Genomic DNA, 19,331 nt, shown 5'->3' on the forward strand with positions numbered 1-19,331 from the left:
ACCAATCGCGTGTTCGGATCGCTTCTTCTTCGATTTTGATTGGCTGTTTGTAGATTGCGACTCTGGCGGGATTTCTTGTAACTAATTTTTCGACGGAAATTTCCAACCTGGCAATCTGGCGGGAACTGAAACGTTGATAAACAATAACAATAATGCAGGTACATACGAAAATTAGTTTACCTTTTTTTCTAAGTTTAATAATTGATTTTAGATTAATTTAGCGATATATTCTATTTGTAACGATCGATTTCTACCAAAGAAAGTAATCCATCACTCACTCAGCTTCGTATAATTTCCAGCCAAAGCCATGGGTCTGCAGGTTCGTTGATGGTTTCAGAACGTGGTCGTTTTAGTGGCATTTCGCGAATAGATTCCATTTCGAGATGAATAAAAGAAGACGAACGCCTTCGATAGCCAGTCGAAGTGTCGACGACGATGAATCGGATTCCCAAAGTGTCGGGGTCATTGAAACATCGCGTAAAAAGAGGAAACTAGATCCGGTAAATATTCCCTTCCTGTTGTATTACTCCCTGCCATAGTTCATCGTTGTAATCCACTGTTTATTTTTTATCAGCTCGACTTGATGCAGAATCTTTACGATACAGTCAGAAGTTTCAAAAAAGATGACGGATCTTTATTGTGCGATGCTTTCATCCGTGTTCCTAAACGTAGGCAAGAGCCAGGGTATCACGATGTAAGTTATTCGATACAAAATATAACCTTCAGCATCGTACGTACATTGTACATGAACCACTTACGGATTATTGTTTTTCAGGTGGTACATAATCCTATAGATTTACTTAAAATACAACAGAAACTCAAGACTGATGAATACGACGATGTTGATGATATGCAACAAGACGTCGAGCTGTTGGTGAATAACGCTAAAACTTTTTACAAGGTATCAGATTCGAATTACCAAACACCATGTTTTGTTTGTATACGAAATCTAACGTGTGTTTCGATTATATAGAGAACTTCTCAAGAGTATAAAGACGCTAACGAACTATGGGAATTATTTTTACAAACTAAAGCTCGTATATTCGACACCTGCGACGAAGTTGTCAACGAAAATAAAGCCAAAATAATCCTAAAAGTTGGGAAATTAGTAAGCATGACGTTTAATTCTACGTTTCATCGCGTTACCTGTACTGATTATTATTTTATTCGCTTTAGGCCCGTCGAGTAACACCTAATAGCAGCTCACCGGATGTTAAGAAGCAGGAATCGCTCGAGTTGGAAGAAAGTTCTACCGATAGTTGGGCTACGACTAATGAAGACGAGTTGAATCTATGCGAGGAATTATTTTCGACAGTAATGACTGCTTCTGATCAAGACACTAGGCCCTTGTATCCGGTTTTCCAGCTTTTACCATCCAAAAAGGTACCATATCTTCGAGACTCTTTATTTTAAATTGCCTAGAATCAATTCCTAATACGTTCGTTTGTAGCTTTATCCCGAATATTACGACGTAATCGAAAACCCCATCGATTTGCGAACGATCGCTCGTAAAATCCAAGACGGAAAGTACGCAAACTTGAACGAAATGGAGAGAGATTTACTGCTCATGACCAAAAACGCTTGCCTGTTCAACGAGCCCGGTTCGCAAATATACAAAGACGCTAAAACGTTGAAAAAAATCATCTCGAGTCGTAAAATAGAAATAGAACACGGTAAAAGCACGTTGGAGAAGAAAAGCGAAAGAATCAGGTAATCAAATTTATTTACCAAATGTTTATCCACTCGGTTTGTATCACTTTAGTTATTCGTTTAGAAACAAGCGCCTGCGAGGTCCATCCCAATCACTATCAGCCATTACTGCCGCTTTGAAAAGTGAAGACGAAGATTCCGATTTGGAAGAAGAAGCTGGAGACGATTCGATAGACGAGGAACCGGATAATCCCAGGTGGCAGTTGTATAATGCTGTGAGAACCAGTACAAATGCTCAAGGTGGGTATCTCTTTTTGAAAATAGAAAGTTTTACTAGTATTTTGGTTCGAAAGTATTGAATTTTTATTGTATTTATAGGAGTTTCTCTTGCTGACCCGTTTCTGAAACTACCTTCGAAACGATATTACCCGAATTATTATAAAGAAATCAAGAATCCTTTATCATTGTTGCAAATTAAGAAGAAGCTCATCGTGAGTATCAAATTTGTGATAGAGAAATCATTCTGATGAATGAAACGTAAACTAAAAGGTCATTTAATGTGTTGTTTTCTCCTTCGAATAGAACGGTGAATATGGAACAGTCAGCGAAGTAGCTGGTGATCTGAATATATTATTCGAAAATGCCAAAAAATTCAATAAACCTGATTCTAAATTGTACAAGGTGAGTAAATTACTTTTTCAAAAAAAAAAAAAAATGTCTCATGAAACAACTTGCTAATTTATGATTGGTTTTTCTGTACTCAGGACGCTGTTAAACTGCAGAAAGACATGCAGAACAAAGTTCAAGAATTATTAGACTTTCAAAATCAGGTAAATTCAAAATCCTCGATTCGAGATTATTTTAATTCGTCCAAAATTCATCTATATTCTTTGAATTTTTAGTATTCGGACAGCGAAGACGATTCTGCGGACGAACCGACTGCCAAACGAGTGAAATCATCGAAAGCTCTAACTCGTGGAAAGTATTTGAATAATATTCCTTTGAAAAGAAGGCTGTATTCGTTATGTAAATGCATAAAAGATTACGTGGTCAGTATTTTCGTCTGAAGTGTACAAATTTTCCATAAAATGAACGTCATTTGTACCCAAAAATTTATATTTTTATAGACCGAAGATGGAAGACAACCTATGCTGATGTTTATGGAAAAACCATCGAAGAAATTATACCCCGATTATTATAAAGTTATCAGCGAACCAATCGATATGTTAACCATCGAAAACAACATTCGATCTGAGAAGTACAACTCCGAAGAAGAAATATTAAACGATTTCAAGGTTTGATCTTCGTCACCGTAAAAACTGAAACGTTTCGAGTTCGATCCCTTATTCGATATTTTTTCTTCTCCAGCTCATGTTTCGCAACTGCAGAGAGTACAATGAAGAAGGATCGTTGATCTACGAAGACGCCATCATGTTGGAGAAAATCCTCATGGATCACGTCAAAGATCTCGGACCCATTGAACGGAAAACACCAGCTAAGATGTAAGAATCCCCCCTCCCCCTGAGTAAATATCTAGTTAACGAACTATAAACGATTTATTTTATTCGCCAGAGTGTCTCAAATTCCATCTCCGACGGTTATAAAAAGTAAAAAGTTACCTTTGCCTCCGACGCCGACCATGATGAAGATGCGAACGTTGTTTTCCACCATCAAAGATTACAAAGACTCGAAAGGACGTCAGTTGTCGGTGATTTTTAATAAATTACCGTCGAAAATTGTAAGTTGATTGGAAAATCTGTAATCAGAACATCGAGAGATTATTTTATCGATTTTTTTTGTCTTTTGTAGGAGTATCCTGATTATTACGAGGTGATCAAGAAACCCATAAATTTAGAAATCATATCGCAAAAATTGAAAGGAAATTGTTACGAGAGCTTGGACGATCTCGTGTCTGATTTCGTCCTCATGTTCGATAACGCTTGTAAATATAACGAACCGGATTCTCAAATTTACAAAGTAAGATGAAGATCAATTTGAGAAATATTTACGTTGAATCCATTTTGAAATTTTTTTGAGCAGATTGATTGAAATTATGGTGATTTTATTTTCTAGGATGCTTTGACGTTGCAAAAGGTCACACTGCAAACGAAGCTGCAGCTGAGAGAGGACGAAGATACAGTTCCAGATGTGCCTAGCGCTGTTCAAGAGCTGCTAACGTCTCTATTTACCACCGTCTATAATCATCAAGATGAAGAAGGTCGTTGCTTCTCCGATTCCATGGCCGAATTACCAGAACACGATGAAGTGGATGGCAAAAAGTAATCATCAATCAACTCTCTTCTCCCCTCCCTATCTTCTTCTTCGATCCGAGAGCGAAAAAATATTCATAAGGGGGATGGTTTTTATGAAATTGGAAAAATGAGCTGTCCAAGTGTGGGCAAAAAGAGTCCTATGGTGAAAAAATTGGTAGAATTTGGAGATTTTTGACCAAAATCAATTCCTTGAGACCTTTTTAGCTCATGGATCCAAACCACTCCTGATGTTTTACCATTTTAACAAATTATGTTCTATTCTAACTCAATTTTAAACGATTTATCGCAGAATTCGAGCCATTTCGTTGGACTTGATAAAACGTCGCCTAGACAGTGGCCAATACAGAAGGTTGGATATGTTCCAAGACGACATGTTCATATGTTTCGAACGAGCCAGACGTTTGTCCAGGACTGACTCTCAAGTATTCGAAGACTCGATCGAATTACAATCATTTTTCATACGTCAAAGGTACCATATCACTTATAATCTCACCTCAAAACACACATATTCGCTCTACTCTAATCATTCGGTATTGTTTCTCTTTAGAGATGAAATCTGCAGAAACGGCGACCTCCTCAACTCGCCCGCCTTAAATTACACCTTATTCGACTTATCAGCCGCTGTCAGCACGATGAGAGATTCGAAAAGCGCCGAAGAGCAAATCGATGGCTCGAATAAGGAAGACGAGAACGACGTTACTGCTCAAGAAGACTCTATCAAAGAAGAAGAAGACGATGACGGCTCTTCGGTCATACAATCGACCGGAAATTCGGTCGGAGCTGTCGATAACGCCATGTCGTACAATCAGCAGGTCTACCGTATCGGTGATTTCGTCTACGCCGAGCCCAAAGAACGTGGCATGGAACCGATGCTGTTTAATATTCAAAGGCTTTGGATTGCGCAAGATAATCAACAAATGATGTACGGTAATCAGTATTACAGGCCTAGTGAAACGTATCACGTTACTACTCGCAAGTTTTTGGAAAAGGTACGAAATGGTAAAAAATTAGAGAATAGTTTTCCCTTTCGACGGGGTAATTATTTTGGAATCGTGCTTTTTTGTAGGAGGTTTTCAAGACAGATCAACATATGGCTTTACCTTTGAGCAGTATTAAAGGCAGATGTGCCGTGTTAAGCGTTAAAGATTATTTCAGAGCTAAACCGGAGGGTTTCGATGATAAAGATGTGTACGTTTGCGAATCGAGGTATTCGTCCAAGGCTAGATGTTTCAAGAAAATCAAGGTTTGGCTGTGATTTTTTGTGTTCTGTGTCCAAAAATGGCATTTTTTTCAATTTTTTGTGTAATTTTGCAGAATTGGCCTTTGAGTTTGACCAACGTTTGTAAACTAATCGATCGCGAGGAACCGCTTGAGCCAAAGAGAAACGTATCTGTGTACAGAGATCGAGTAGAGAAGCATAAAGAAGAGATTGCCGAATTGGAAGAGCAAGAAAAATTGGTCGAGAAAGAGAAACCGGTACGATCGAATAGGATAGTTACACCAGGGATTGTACTCGGTTCGGTTTTGGTTACTGAAATTTACTTTTTCCTAGTTTTTTCACAAATTTCATTTTTTTTCCTTCAAAATTATAACCAGAATTCTCAAAAAAAATGCTCTTGTTACGAATTTTATTTTTCCAGATTTGATAATTTTTCTTTTGAAATTTTTTTCGCTTGAATTTTTGCTAAATTTTTATCAGCTTGAGCTCTCCTGATTTTTTCATCAAAATTTTCCCTCAAGCTTATATGTTTTTATTCCTCAAATCTCCCAATTTAGTGTTCTTTTAGTGAATTTGTGGAGTTTTTTTTTTGAGTTTTCGTGAATTCTTTTTTTTAGTTTTTCAATGATTTTTCCGGAATTTCCATTTTTTTTTCTTCAAATTTTGGCGAAAGTTTCTCTAGTTTTGATAGATTTCTCAACTTTGAATTTTCACGATTTTAGTTTTGCTCTAAATTACAGTCATTTTTTTTTGCCTTAATTTTGACTGAATTTTTTTTATTTCAACAGTTTTTTTTCGAGTCTCGTGCTTTAAAAAAAAACTAGTAATTTTGTTGCTTACATTTTTATGGAATTGTGATTTTTCTTCTTCCAAAAGTCAAGATTTCCTTTAAATTTTAATAATGCTTTTAGGAAGGAGGAGGGGGGGGACTTCTTCAAGATTTGATAGTTTGTTCTTTTCATTTTCACCTTTTTCACGGTGGATTTTTTTTTCTGAATCTTGATATCTTTCAGTCATTGATCCCCTCCCTCCCTCCCCCCACCTTCCTTCCAGTTATGGGAAAAGTTTTCGAGATTCCCTCTCTATTTGAACAATTTTCTTTTTTCAAGTTTGAATTATTTTTTTCTCTCGAATCGTCTTCGAGTTTTGCTCGAAATTTTTCGATGATTTTTCTTCAAAATTTTGTCCATTTTTTTCGAAATCGTACTTACTCTCTCTGTTTTGGATTTTCAGTGATTTTTTCTGAACTGAATTTTTGAGAGTTTTCCATTTTCATCCCTTCCACGATTTTGTTTTGAATTTTATTGATTCGTTTTTCTAACTAAATTTTCAATCTTAATTTCGGCGAAACCTTTTTTTTTGAATTTTCGCGATTTTTATGAAATGTCCTCCCAATTTTTTCGCCAAATCCTTTTTACAGTTTTTTTTGAGTTTTTGAGAATTTTTTTTGGATTTTTAGACTTGATGTTTTTATTTTGATTTTCCCCGAATTTTCGTATTTTTTTTTTGTGACTAAATTTTTTTGAAGTTTCTGCAATTTTATCATAAATTTTCGTGATTTTGATGTTTTTTAACATTGTTCTTGGACTAATTTTTTTTCTCTCCAGATCTTAATCTTTCTTCTGCTTCATGTTTTGGTCATTTTCTTTCAATTTCAATAATTTTGTTATATTTTTTCCATTTTTTTTTCTTTTCTTTTCTTTTTTTTTTTTTTTGAAACTTGTGTCAATTTTTTCTTATTTTTTGATGTATTTTTCTCGCGAATTTAAGGATTTTTTTTTCTTTTCTGAAACACGGTACATTTTTTCAAATTCGAATTTTTAAAATGATTTTCACAAATCACTATTTTCCCAAATTTAGTTTACAAGCTCCGCTCCCCCGCACTTTTACCTTCAATTTTAATAAGTTTTCTGTCCTAAAATGATTCTTCTTATTTACGGAATTTTTTACAATTATTGTTTATTCTTCCTCAACACTTGAATAATTTTTTTCATCAATTGCTCGCTCGTGTCAAAATTTCTTCAATTTTACAATCGGTATTTTTGTGTTTAATTTTTTGAAATGATTTTGGATAAGATTAATAATTTTGTTCCTCCCAATTTCGGTCGTCTTTCCCCCCCCCCTCTTGTTTCAATTTTGCAATTTTTTTCATAATTATTTGTTTTGAACTTTCGCTAGTTTTTTGGTTTTTATTTTTGAAATTGATTTTTTTTCCTGTTACTTTTTCCAACTTTTTTGGCTACTAAAGTTACTTTTTTTGAGTAAAATTTGAGTACAATTCCCGTTACACGTGTTTTTTCTCTCGAAATGTTTTACAAGGTGTCCAAAAATTACCTCACGTTTTGCTTTTTTGTTTACAGAACGTCGTCGTTACTCATCTACCTCAAAACGCAGACGAAGGCTGTACTTATTACGAGCAATACAACGCTCCTCAATGTTTAATCAAAACCGGAGACTGCGTTTATATCAGAAACGATACCAAAAACAACACCAGCCGAACGTTGATCTGCCAAATAAATAAAATATGGACGAATAAAACGTAATCGTCGAAATTTTTCTCTAAAATATAAGATATCGTATTTTTCTCCATCACTGATTGTAATTTTTGTCATTTTAGCGGAGACGCCTTGATCCACGGTCCTTGGCTCGTGCTGCCCGCAGATGTGCCGCATCCTCCAAATAAATTATTCTATAAACAAGAAATACTGTTAAGCACGTTGGAAAATACCAACGAAGTGTCGCAAATTGTCGGCAAATGCGCCGTTTTAGAGCACAGCGAGTATATCTCCTGTAAGTACATCTTGAGGACTCGAAAACCGATCCATAATCATTATCAAATCATCCCTCACATGTGGTTTTTATCCTCAGGTCGACCCACCGAGATCCCCGAGACGGAAGTGTACATTTGCGAATCGATGTTCGACGAAGCCAGACAGCAAATAGTCGAACTGCCTAAAGACGGACTGAAAAAATTCGTGCACAGTTCAGCGGTCTACCAAGACGAAATATACTTCTTTAGACGTCTAATTAATCCCACAAAGGTACATAAGGTGCTCGAGACGAGGACCCAGAGTACATTTTTTTGGGGAAAAAATTGGGCGTTTGGCATCGATTTATTTATGCTGGAGCACGAATTTTCGTAGTTTACGTTTTTTTTCCCTATTCTTTGTGGTAGTTTAGCGTGTGTAGTTAGAGCACCGATGGGCTAAATATGGGCGGGTTGTGTGTTGCTTTTTCTATTACCTACATTTAGATTATACGAGTATTTTACGAGTTTTTCGAACGAGAAGACTTGCAATTACATACCTATGTTACTAATTTCCCAAAAGTAGCGCGCGATTATTTCTGTCGATGGGATAATACGCGACGCTACGATGTGGAAATACAGATACACAATGTCAGCGTCGTGTTAAGTAGGTTTCTCAGTATTAAGAATTTATTTATTGGCAGGTTAATTCTGTCGGAGATGCAGAACAAACAACGGTAGCGCCGGAGAAAACCAACGTACAAAGTGAACAACCTTTTGTACGTATTTACTACCTCTACGTGATAAGTTTTAAACCACAAAATGTTACTATTTTACTAAGAACCGCGCCTACTACTAAATAATTTTATTAACATTGTCTCCGGTAATATTCACTTCTCGAAAATCTGTGCTTTGTACGCGAGATTCGGTTAGATCAGGTCATCTTGTCGAGCTTTATTATACCTACGATCTACATCGCATATAATATTTTTTTAAATGTCTGCATGAAGCATGTTTCTTTGTTCAAGTTCACTTTTTTTTCTCTTATACGTGTAAAGGGTTAGATTAGTATTCGAACATTCCTAATAATGGATCCTTTGCCGAAGAGTTGAGTAGATTGTGTAGGATCCATTTAGGAAAGCTTCTGCTTTTACGGTGCCTTCATCATTATCTCGTTTCTATCATCAATTGTCCAGTTTGGCTGGTAGGATGAGTAGCTTGTGTTTTTTTTTTTATATGCAGTGAGCCTTCGCAGGATTATAGTATAGCGTTTGCTTAGGTTATGGGTATTAGTGTAGTGTTTTTTTTTGGTAGATAGTTTCGTTTCTAGCTAGCTCGACAAATGAATAAGTTCCAGCTCCGAGCATATGTGGCAAATGATCATCACACTAACATAGATTTGTTTTAAGAATTTGAAAAGTGTTTTTTTCAGGTGTTCGTGTAAGAACGAATTTGTAATAATATTTTGTTTGTTTTTTGTACAGCAAAGTTGCAATGCTACGATGGTGAAAGTTGAGCCACCAGATGTGTGCGAAGATTCAATGGATGGTGGTCCGCCATCTGTATGCTCGAGTGATATGGGAGCTCCTAGTACCCCGAATAGTAATTCGAATTTCATCGTTACTACTCATACTGGAAAGAAGGTACGTATGATGGTGTGTTTTTGGTATTTTCACCCAGAAATGTTGCGATATTTTGGGAACTTCGCTCGATTTGGCGTTGAGTAGTTTTTAGGAGCCATGCTCTGCTACCATATACTGAATCATCCTTGTTTAATGGCTTTATTTAAGTTTTTGAAACTTCGTTCAAAGTTGGGGGTTTCTTCTCTGAAGGTTTTTTTTTTAAATGACATTTTGATTGAAATAGTGAAGCGAGAGCAACTTGATCCGTTTTTCTCTTCCTGACGTTAATTCAGTACATGGTTAAGCAGTCGCTCGACCTGGACTCGAATTGTGTTTAAAAAACCACGCTCTGCTACCATATGTCGAGTTGCCATAGAAAAAGTAATTTTAATAAGCTGTCAGGAACTTTGTACATAATATTATTGATTATTCTAGTCAAGCTTGCAGTGTGTCTCTCCTGGAAAAGTTTTTTTTTTTTTTTTTCATAAAAAGTCAAGTTTTGGTTAAAATTGAGGGATGAGAGTTGGATCCAAAGGCTTCTAGTTAGAGTTCTAGATCAGAAATTTGTTTACTTTTTTCCTGTGGTTTACTCTCATCTCTCAAGTCTTGCTATCCTACTTTTAACGTAGCTTTCTGTCAAAATTGTTGAAAAAATCCCTGTTTTGTTTTTACCAAAGTTCTCAAGGTAGACTAGTTTTTGTCAAAATCGTCCATGTGTCTTTCTTTCTGAATTGTCAATAAAAATCCCTGCTTTTGCTGGAATGAAATTGTCAAAAAAAATGTGTTTTTTTTCAAAATTGTTTGAATAGTCCTACTTTTTTTGGTCAAAATTGCCAAATAGTTCCCGTTTTTTTGCCAAGTATTGTCAATTTCTGTTGTTTGTCACAATTGTCAAAAGAAAGACCTGTTTTCTTGTCAACGTTCCCCAAAAAAAGGACTGTTTTCGCCTAATGTTTTAAAAAGTTGTACCTTCTGTCAAAATTATCAAAAAAGTCTTATTTTTGCGAAAATCTCAAAAAAAGTCCTGCCCTTGCCAAAATTGTTTTGATAACTCTATTTTTACCTGAGTTGTCGAAAAGGCTTTACTCTTGTCAAAATTTCCACAAAAAAACTTCCTTTTCTTTTGCCAGAATTTTTGATGAAGACTTACCAAATAGATCCAACTGCTGTCAAGATTGCTAAAAAAAAAAAAAAGTCAGCTATTACCAAAATAGTCCGAATCAACTCAAAAAACCCCAAGTTTTGTTGCCGAGATTGTTTGAAAAGTAGCCCTGCTTTCTTTGCCAAAGTTGTCCAAAAGCCCTAACTTTGGTAAAAAAAAAAAATGGCCAAATAGTGTACTGCTTTTGACCAACTTGTTGGAAAAGTCCTACTTTTGCTGAAATCCCCCCTCCCCCAAGAAAAAACTGGGTTTGCTTGATATTAATTCAAGAAGCTGGACCTTTTGTCAAGATTTCTGATAAAAAGTCCTGCTTTTTCCTAAATTGTCAAAGAAGTCTTTGTTCTTTTTTTTGCCAAAAATGTTCAAAATAAATCCTTTCATTTTGTCAGAATTTTCAAAGAAAAGTGCCAAATATTTTTATTTGTCCTACCTACTTCTTGTCAAGATTGCTAAACATTTTTTTCAAGTCCCATTTTCTGCCAAAGTTGTCAAAAAGACCTTATTTTTGTCAAAATTATTTTTAAAAATCCTGCTGCCAAAATTGTTTGAATGGTCCTGTTTTTCCATTAAAATTTTCAAGTCTTGTTGTTTGCCACAATTCTCAAGAAATTCCTGTTCTTTTGCCAAAAGTTTCCAAAAAAGGGCTTCATATTTGACAAAATTGTCTAAAAAAGCTTGCTTTTGCCAAAATTTTCTATGTACATAAAACGTCTTATTTTTTGCCAACATTGTCAAAAAAGATCTGTTTTTGTAAAATATTTTTATAAGTTTCAACTGTTGTCAAGATTGCTAAAAATTCTCAAAAAAGCCCCATTTTTTGCCAAAGTTGTCAAAAAGGCCTTATTTTTTGTCAAAATTATTTTTAGAAATCCTGTTGTGTAATTAATTGTTTGAGTGGTCCTGTTTTTCCATTAACTGTTTTTGCTTTTTGTCAAATATTTTTTAAAAAGTTCCATTGTTTGCCAGAGTTTTTTTTTTGCAAAAGTTGTCAAAAATGTCTCAATCTCTCAATAGTCACTAATGTCAATATTGCCAAAAGAAAGTCCTACTTTTGCCAAAAATGTTTGAATAGGTAGTCTGCTGTCAAATAAATAAAAATCTTGTTTTTTTAAAAATCAAAATTGTCAAGTTTTACTGTTTATCAAAATTTTTTGAAAAAAGTCCTGTTTGTCTTGCCAAATGTCAAATTTTTCAAAAAAAAATATATTATATATTTTTGCCAAAATATTTAAAAAGCTCTCAACTTTTTGTCAAGATCGCCAAGAAATCTCTGATTTTGCCAAAATTCTCAAAAAAAGTCTTGTCCTCTTGTTTTATCTCATAATTTTCAGAAAAATCTTGTCCTGCTATTTCTTCATCAAAATTTTCTGCCAATGCCAAAATAGTTTTAAAAGTCTTGTTTTTCTGCCAAATTCTCAAAGAGCTTCAACTTTTGTCTATATTGCCAAAAAAGTCCTAGTTTTGTTTTGTCAAAATTCAAAATTGTTCAAAAAGTCCTTTTGTTCTGTCAAAATTGTTTAAATGTATCCAGGGATGTCTAGCCAATGGGATCAGCTAAAGCTAACGGCTAAAGCTAGAAAAATTTAGGGCTTTGGCTAAGCTAACGGCTATTGGCTAATGTCTCTTCATTGGCTGGCTATTGGCTGGCTATTAGCTGGCTAATTTTTCAAAAATCGAGTGACCCCTCTAAATACTCCTCTAAATGAGCACATTCCCATTATAGATATTATTTCTAGTTTTAGGAAATAATTATTATTTCACAAATGTGAATCACAATATTATTCGCATTCACGCATTATTTGACTATATTCATAAACTGATTTCTCATTCATTTTCTAGAAAAACAACGATCGTTAAAAAAAATAAGAAAAAGAACCCTGGAACCGCCAATTTTAAACTACTTTTTTGGTCTTTTGCTTTTGATTTTATTACAAATTTTAAAATTTTTATATTTTTTATTTTTTTACCCACAGGAAATCCATTTCCTATTTTCCTCACCTATTTATTTTCAATTTTAGCCAATCATTTTTAGCCAAAATCAATTGGCTAAAGCTGGCTAATGGCTAAATTTTTTGTTGATTGGCTGGCTAATGGCTAATGGCTAAACGTCAAAAATTCAATAAGCTAACGGCTAATGGCTAATGGCTAATGGCTATTGGCTAGCTAGACATCCCTGAATGTATCTGGATCCGCTAAAATTGTCAAAAAGCTCTTACTTTTGTCAATAAATGGTCAAAAGAGAAACCTGTTCCACCCCAGTCCAAAATCTTTTTTTTTTTGAAGCAAGAGTGTTTGAAACTTTGAATTACTCTGTGGCATCATTTTTAGAAGCCACGCTCTGCTACCATGTGTTGAAATCACATCATCAAATGCCTTTAATACCATGCTTGGAACTTTGTAAATTGTTTACTAAAGATATTTGTTGGGAGTCTGAGGTGTACGCTGCAGAATCTTCCAGCAGGAAAGTTTTTTTTTGGGGGGGGGGAGTGAAGGGGGTTTTTTTGTATAAAATTCGGAAGCAGTAGCCAGAGAGAGCTGGAGTCACTTAATAATCAAAAATTGAGAATCCAGAGCCGGACAGACTTGATTCTTCCCTCTGGATCCCTGATCAAAGTATCTCCCTGGTGTTGATTCAGTACATGGTAGCAGAGCGTGGTTTTTCAAAAATATTTCTTCAACGTCTCCGAAGAAAGGGGGCTAAATACAACTCTATTTAATCGTATTTTGTAAAATTCTTTTTCATTTCTAGAAACGCGGAAACTCGGAAAAATCAAAGCAAGTTACCGGTTATATTTTATATTCGAGCGAAATGAGGAAAACATTCACTCAAAGCAATCCGGCTCACACGTTCGGCGAAGTCAGCCGAATCGTAGGTAACGCGGTACGTATCCCATTGATGATTTCTCCTTTTTTTTTTCTGAATACGTCATAATTTCAACCCATTTTTACAGTGGAAAAAGTTACCGATCCACGAGAAAAACGAATGGGAAGAAAAAGCTATACGTATTAACGCAGAAACGTTGGCTAAAATCGAACGAGGCGAATTAACACCGTCTTCGGCGATGTCCGCTCTGCACGCTTCGTTTATCGGTCCAACGTTGCCTGATCACGTATGGGAATGCTTATGGGATAATTGCGACTATATGTTCGAGGATCAGCTAGACTGCTTGGAGCATGCTGTCGCCGATGGATCAGGCCACGTAGCTTCTACTTTTGCCGGTACCCATACAACTGGTACGTTCGGTATTCTCATTTTCTTCTCTCTGTAGAGTAATGAAAATTTTACCTACTCAACTTGAACCGATCTTTGTGTTCTTCGCAGAATTTCAATGCCAATGGAAGAACTGTCCCAGAATTAAGAAACAGGCTCCACCGTTCCCCAGTCTACACAGATTAATAAGACATGTCAAAGAAGTCCACATACTGAAAAGTATCGGTAGAGTGGTACCTCCGAACGATCGCAGCAAGTAAGTGTGCTTTGTCGAGCTTCGCTTTATATTTAATTTCGGTCGCTCTCATTCTCTCATCCCAAGCCTGCTGATCCCCTGGGGCCGTAATCAATAATCATTCGCCATATTTATCGATATGTATTACAGGAATGTCATCACTTGCAGTCGTATACCACCGACTATAAGTATACCTTCGGCAGCACCGTCGCCTCCGGCTGCGACTACTAATGCCAACGATAATCCTACCGGTTTGAATAATGATTTTTATTCTCGTTTGCGAAATGTTTTTTTCCCTCTTGTTTAGAGCTTGATCGAGAACTCTCGAAGTATTAGATGAGTCTTGAGTAGGATTTAGAATCGTTGGCTATAGTATGATTATTTATGTTTTTTGTAGTTTGCATGATATACGTAGGGCTTTTTTTTGAAAAATCAGTTTCTAGGGGGCCCTTAAGTCTTGGTCCCTTTGCCCTTTGTAGGTAGGTGTATTCTACAGCACGAGTTATTATAGCATCGGTGATGTTTTATTGTGTATTTACTTGATGATTTCGCTTTTTATTTTGTATTTTGAATTTTTTTTTCTTTTTTATTTCTTTCTCGTATTAGGCATTATGTACCGTCTCGTTTTGCCAAGAATGTAATTAGTACACCGTCGAGTATTACGAGTACGACTGTAGCATGTGAGTTGATCATATTTTTTTTTAGTTTGGTTTGTAAACGTACGAGTATGTATTGCGATTATTATTATTTTTTTGTAGATTGTATGTAGTAGGTATTTTTAGTTCAAAGTGGAAAAAATAATTGGTTTTTTAGGGTTTCGAGGGAGAGAATTTCGTATTTAATTGTGTTATATGTTTTTACAGCTGCCACTCCGGTCACAGTAACTGCTACTCAAGCGAATCGTGAAATACCTTCGCCTCAAGTGCAACCAGGTGAGGAAAATTTTGACTATGTTGAGAATTTACGAGCCAATTGGGTAAAAAAGTGTTCTAGAAATCGAATTAGGTTCGGATTTGTGGTCTTGAGAAATTTAGTTGGATTTTTCTAAATATGAGACTGAAATATCAGAAAAGAAATTACATTAAAAAATAAATGATTGTAGAATTATTCGAAAGTGTCCTTTGGACCTATTAAAATGAGTATAAATTTTGCAAAAAAATTACCTAATATTTCAACGAAAATGTTTTTGAATTTTTTTGAAAAATTTCAAGTTTAAAATTGGGTTTTATGATTTTTGGTATTTTTGATAAAGTATTATGCAACATGTCAAAATGTGTTGAAATTTTTCAAAGAATTGAAATATTTCAGCGAAAATGTTTTTTGTTTTTTTTTTTTTTTTTGAAACCATTTTTGAATAATTTTGAATCCAAAATTGAGCCATAGTAAAGTTGTCAAGATTCAAAATGTATTAGAACTTTGGTATAAAATCAAAAATTGCTATGAAAACTTTTTTTGGGCAGTTATGAAGAATTTTTAAGCCCAAAATTCGGTGAAGATATTTGGGATTTTTCAAGCATCATAAGACCTTTTAAAATGAGTTTAAATTTTGCAAAAAATTTTAATATTTCGACGAAAATGTGTTTTAAACTTTTTTGAAGAGTTTTTAAACCGAAAATTAGGTCATGATTTTTGATATTTTTTGAAAAAAAGTGTTATTCAAACTATCGAAATGGGTTAAAATTTCGCCAAAAATTTGAGTATTTCGACGAAAACGGCCAAAAATTTTTTTTAGCGAACTTTAAGTCCAAAATATTGAGTCATGATTTTGGTATTTTTGAAAAAATGTTATGCAACCTATCAAAATGGGTTGAAATTTTTCGAAAAATTCAAATACATATTTCATTTAAATGTTTTTTAAAAATATTTTTGAAGAATTTTTAGTCTAATTTATAGATGCACGACTTGAATTTTTTTTTAATGTGTTATGCAACTTATTGAAATGAGGTAAAATTTCCGCATAAATTCAAAAATTTCCATCAAAACTTCGTTTGGGCAGTTTTGAGGTATTTTAAGCTGAAGCTCGGTTCATGATTTTCAGAATTTTTGAAAAAAAATAGCATGAGACTTATCGAAATAAAATCCAAAATATTTCATCAGAATTTTTTTGAGTGTTTTAAAAAAAAATCATGTTTTAAACTCTCGTTTGATTTTTTTAAACTATAAAAATATTGAGAAAACAAAACGATGGATCCAAAAGATTTCCAAAAATTAAGACAGACTTGAAAATAATTCAAAATTTAAAGAAAAAGAAATTTAAACTTAACTTCCTCTTTATGTGACTTGTTGCTCTGCACTTCTTCAAAGGTCTCAAAAATCATGACCAAAGCCAATTTTAGGATCAAAAATACTCAGAACTGCACTTGAAAAGTTCAGTTGCAAATTTTCATTTTTATTATTTTTTTTTCAACATTTTATCCCATTTGAATTCGTTGCATGGCACTTTTTTTTAGAAGTACCGAAAATGGGTGCTAATTTTTGGCTCAAAATTCCTCAAAACTGCCCAGAGAAAGTTGTGGTGGATATTTTTGTTTTTTTGTCGAAATTTTAACCAATTTCGGTAGGTCTTATGACATCTCTTTCAAAAATCCCGAAAAAATTATTCAATTTTGTGCTCAGAATTTTTCAAAAATGCTCAACAACATTTTGGTGGAAATATTTGAACTTCTCGCGAAATTTCGACTCATTTTGATAGGTCGCATGACACATTTTCAAAAATCCCAAAAAAATCATAATTTTTTATTTGGGGGGAGGGGAGGGGGGGGGTCAAAATTCTTCAAAAATACTCAAAAATATTTTGATGGAAATTTTTCAAAAATAAAATTTCAAGGGCTAAAGTGCATTTTTTGACTTTGGTGGATTTTTGAAAATCAAACTTGGGCCAAAAATGAGGAAAAAAATCAAAATTTTACTCAATTGACATAGAAAGCTGAAATTTGGGATATGTCCTATTTTCGTCCTGCCAAATCGATTGGAAATGGTATCAAGCCGTTTTGAGCAGTTCTGGAGCCTCCAGCAGATTTTTGAAACTTGGGAATTCCAAAATTCACACTGTACTCCAGCTTGAACATGCTGTTAGGTCGACTGCAGGTAGATTTCAAGTCGTTTTGGGACCTCCAGCGACTTTTTGAAAATTACTGGAGTCTCCAGTAGAGTTTTCAATGACCAAAATTTCCATAAAATTTTACTAAACAGAGCTGAAAATCCAAGATTTACTCCAATTTCAACATCAAGTTGACTGCAGGTAGATTTCGAGTCGTTTTGGAGCATCCAGCGACTTTTATTTTGTAAATTACTGGAGCCTCCAGCAGATTTTTAAATGTTCCTTAGGATGTCTCCTTCAAGAAAAAAGTGGTTTCAGGGGGGGGGGGGGGGAATTATCCCCATTGTCTTCTGCAGGACTAATACCTAGTACATGTTGACCCTCCCCCTCTTTATGCCTTCCCACGAGAGCAGATGATTTTTATCAGCAAAATTGTCTATTGAGTAGATTTTTGAATAATTTTTTTCAAAATGAAGGAAAAGTGGCGATTTTTTGAAAAATTAGATGAAAAAAATTGAAAAACGATCCACCTTATGGAACTCTCATAAAAATACCCGTCTGTCTGAACTGAAAAATCAAATTATCCATAGAAAGTAAGTTTCCCTCTTCATCCCGCCATCCACCTTCAGACACGTCTCGATGGCTCAATTTTCGGTTCAGAATTTTTCAAATTAAAAACAATTTGTGGAAATATTTGAATTCCTTGCGAAATTTCAACACTCATGGTGATAGGTCGCGAGGTCATTTTTGAATAATTCTACAGCAGTTTATTTTTGCTCGAAGTGAACACTTTTTGCCTGTTCTCGTAGGCTCAACATGAATCTATCAGAATCCTTCTAGCTTTTCAAGAAAAAAAATCAAATTATTACAAATTTTTGATTTCATCTCATTTTTATTTTACAGTTGTAAACGGTGTGAGTAATCCTCCTGCGGCGAAACCTCGTTCTAACGAGCCATTATTTGTAGTTGTGCCACCAAAGCCCCATCGTGTCTTGCATTCGGATATCTACCTCAAGTACGTACCAAACATCACTCATTCCAAACTAAATATCTCATTAATACATATTCTTCGACTTGGACTAAAATGCGAATTTTTCCAGGTACATTGAAAATTTATCCGTCGACAAACCGGCCCAAGTTGGTAACTGGGAGAAGCAATTGTACGCTGCGCCTGAAAACGTTCCTCCACCCGATTCTAACAAACTACCTGCTGCCTGGCTGGGTAACGGTATTGGCAATCATGGAAATATAATGAACGCCTTGTGGGCATTACGCGAATACATGTTGGAAGACGCTTTAAATATAAAGAAAACTGTCTAACGATAAGGAAAAAAGTACCTAGTATTTAAGTTGTGTTTTCTCTCCTCTTCATTATTTTATTTTTTTCTTTTTGACTCGCTTTTTAAGTTAAAAATTTGCTAAAAATTAATTTTTTTAATTAGTCATAGTTGTTTTAAGATTTTTATTTGTATAGAAAGTATACATAATATACAACAAAAAGAGGTCTTATTAGTCTACTCCGAAGTTTATTTTATTTACAATCACATCGTAATCGATAATGGCTTAGAAATCCGTTACTCGTCCTTTTCGTTCCCAGTCTCCGAATCTGGTCGGTTCTGGACCTCGAGGACCTCCTACTTCGCCCGTATTGGGGTTCGTATTGTCGGGCCACGGTGGTAACGGATCCGATTCTCCGTGAGACTCGGGTTTTTGTGATTCTATTTTATCTAAAGGAATAATTGAACCGAATGTAGAGGTAATTTTCATCGTTAAAGTGTAAGAGTGCACGGTTGTTCTTACCTATTGGAGTTTTTTGTTGGATTTTTTTGGCTGTTTCGAAGCCACACTTTTGATCAGGTGGTTTTGAGGAGTATTTCAACGAAGCTACGTTATAAAGAAGTCTAGGTGTGATGTTTCTGAACAGTAGAGACATTTTGAGAGGAGGTCGCGAACGAGATGTTCAGATTTGGGTGAGGAAGATCCTGATGTTTTGGACTACGTACAACCTTGGAATGAATGCTTCGTTCTGAATGTTTAAATTTATTCAATTTTAAACGTTTAATTATCGCAGAAACGTTATAAAGCGCACGAATTTCACGAATATTTTCGAAAAAAATCGGAATTTTGATAAGAAACGAGCTAAAATGATAAGAAAAACAAACACTGAAAAAAA

The 19,331-nt window shown here is 34.9% G+C and overlaps 2 protein-coding genes across 8 annotated transcripts; one reads left to right on the top strand and one right to left on the bottom strand.

Annotated features, from left to right (window-relative positions):
- The first annotated feature begins 41 nt into the window (after positions 1-41).
- On the top strand, positions 42-18,675 carry polybromo (protein). Of its 7 annotated transcripts, XM_065367011.1 has the most exons (33): positions 42-158; positions 300-500; positions 575-694; positions 776-901; positions 974-1,108; positions 1,177-1,383; positions 1,451-1,710; positions 1,763-1,950; positions 2,029-2,141; positions 2,233-2,331; positions 2,415-2,480; positions 2,553-2,699; positions 2,778-2,945; positions 3,019-3,152; positions 3,223-3,388; positions 3,460-3,627; positions 3,724-3,929; positions 4,213-4,392; positions 4,471-4,912; positions 4,990-5,166; positions 5,238-5,399; positions 7,503-7,681; positions 7,760-7,932; positions 8,011-8,183; positions 8,593-8,667; positions 9,373-9,531; positions 13,422-13,553; positions 13,624-13,906; positions 13,995-14,139; positions 14,269-14,369; positions 14,982-15,050; positions 18,062-18,173; positions 18,259-18,675. In XM_065367011.1, the coding sequence occupies exons 2-33, from the start codon at positions 384-386 to the stop codon at positions 18,476-18,478; spliced, it is 5,202 nt and encodes a 1,733-aa protein (XP_065223083.1). In that variant the 5' UTR covers positions 42-158; positions 300-383; the 3' UTR covers positions 18,479-18,675. The 7 variants fall into 7 exon arrangements, with proteins under 7 accessions (XP_065223083.1, XP_065223082.1, XP_065223088.1 ...); XM_065367010.1 differs by lacking the exon at positions 42-158 and having other exon boundaries at positions 165-500; XM_065367016.1 differs by lacking the exons at positions 42-158; positions 14,269-14,369 and adding an exon at positions 14,725-14,798 and having other exon boundaries at positions 165-500.
- Positions 18,604-19,307, bottom strand: LOC135847480 (succinate dehydrogenase assembly factor 4, mitochondrial-like). The gene is made up of 2 exons (XM_065367024.1): positions 18,959-19,307; positions 18,604-18,885 (listed from the first exon to the last, which is right to left on the bottom strand). Exons 1-2 carry the CDS (start codon positions 19,089-19,091, stop codon positions 18,722-18,724), a joined length of 297 nt encoding a protein of 98 aa, XP_065223096.1. The 5' UTR covers positions 19,092-19,307; the 3' UTR covers positions 18,604-18,721.
- Positions 19,308-19,331: the final 24 nt, after the last annotated feature.

The sequence above is a fragment of the Planococcus citri genome, chromosome 5 (assembly GCF_950023065.1).
Source record: "Planococcus citri chromosome 5, ihPlaCitr1.1, whole genome shotgun sequence".
Lineage (NCBI taxonomy): Eukaryota > Metazoa > Arthropoda > Insecta > Hemiptera > Pseudococcidae > Planococcus > Planococcus citri.

What these genes read in the sequence shown, in the direction of transcription:
- polybromo (XM_065367011.1), top strand. Translation starts at nt 384, where the DNA reads ATGAATAAAAGAAGACGAACGCCTTCGATAGCCAGTCGAAGTGTCGAC. An exon ending in AATGCATAAAAGATTACGTG is followed by an intron (nt 2,700 to 2,777) that starts GTCAGTATTTTC and finishes ATATTTTTATAG; the next exon opens with ACCGAAGATGGAAGACAACC. An exon ending in CGGAAAACACCAGCTAAGAT is followed by an intron (nt 3,153 to 3,222) that starts GTAAGAATCCCC and finishes TTTATTCGCCAG; the next exon opens with AGTGTCTCAAATTCCATCTC.
- LOC135847480 (XM_065367024.1), bottom strand. Translation starts at nt 19,091, where the DNA reads ATGTCTCTACTGTTCAGAAACATCACACCTAGACTTCTTTATAACGTA. An exon ending in CCAACAAAAAACTCCAATAG is followed by an intron (nt 18,886 to 18,958) that starts GTAAGAACAACC and finishes TTATTCCTTTAG; the next exon opens with ATAAAATAGAATCACAAAAA.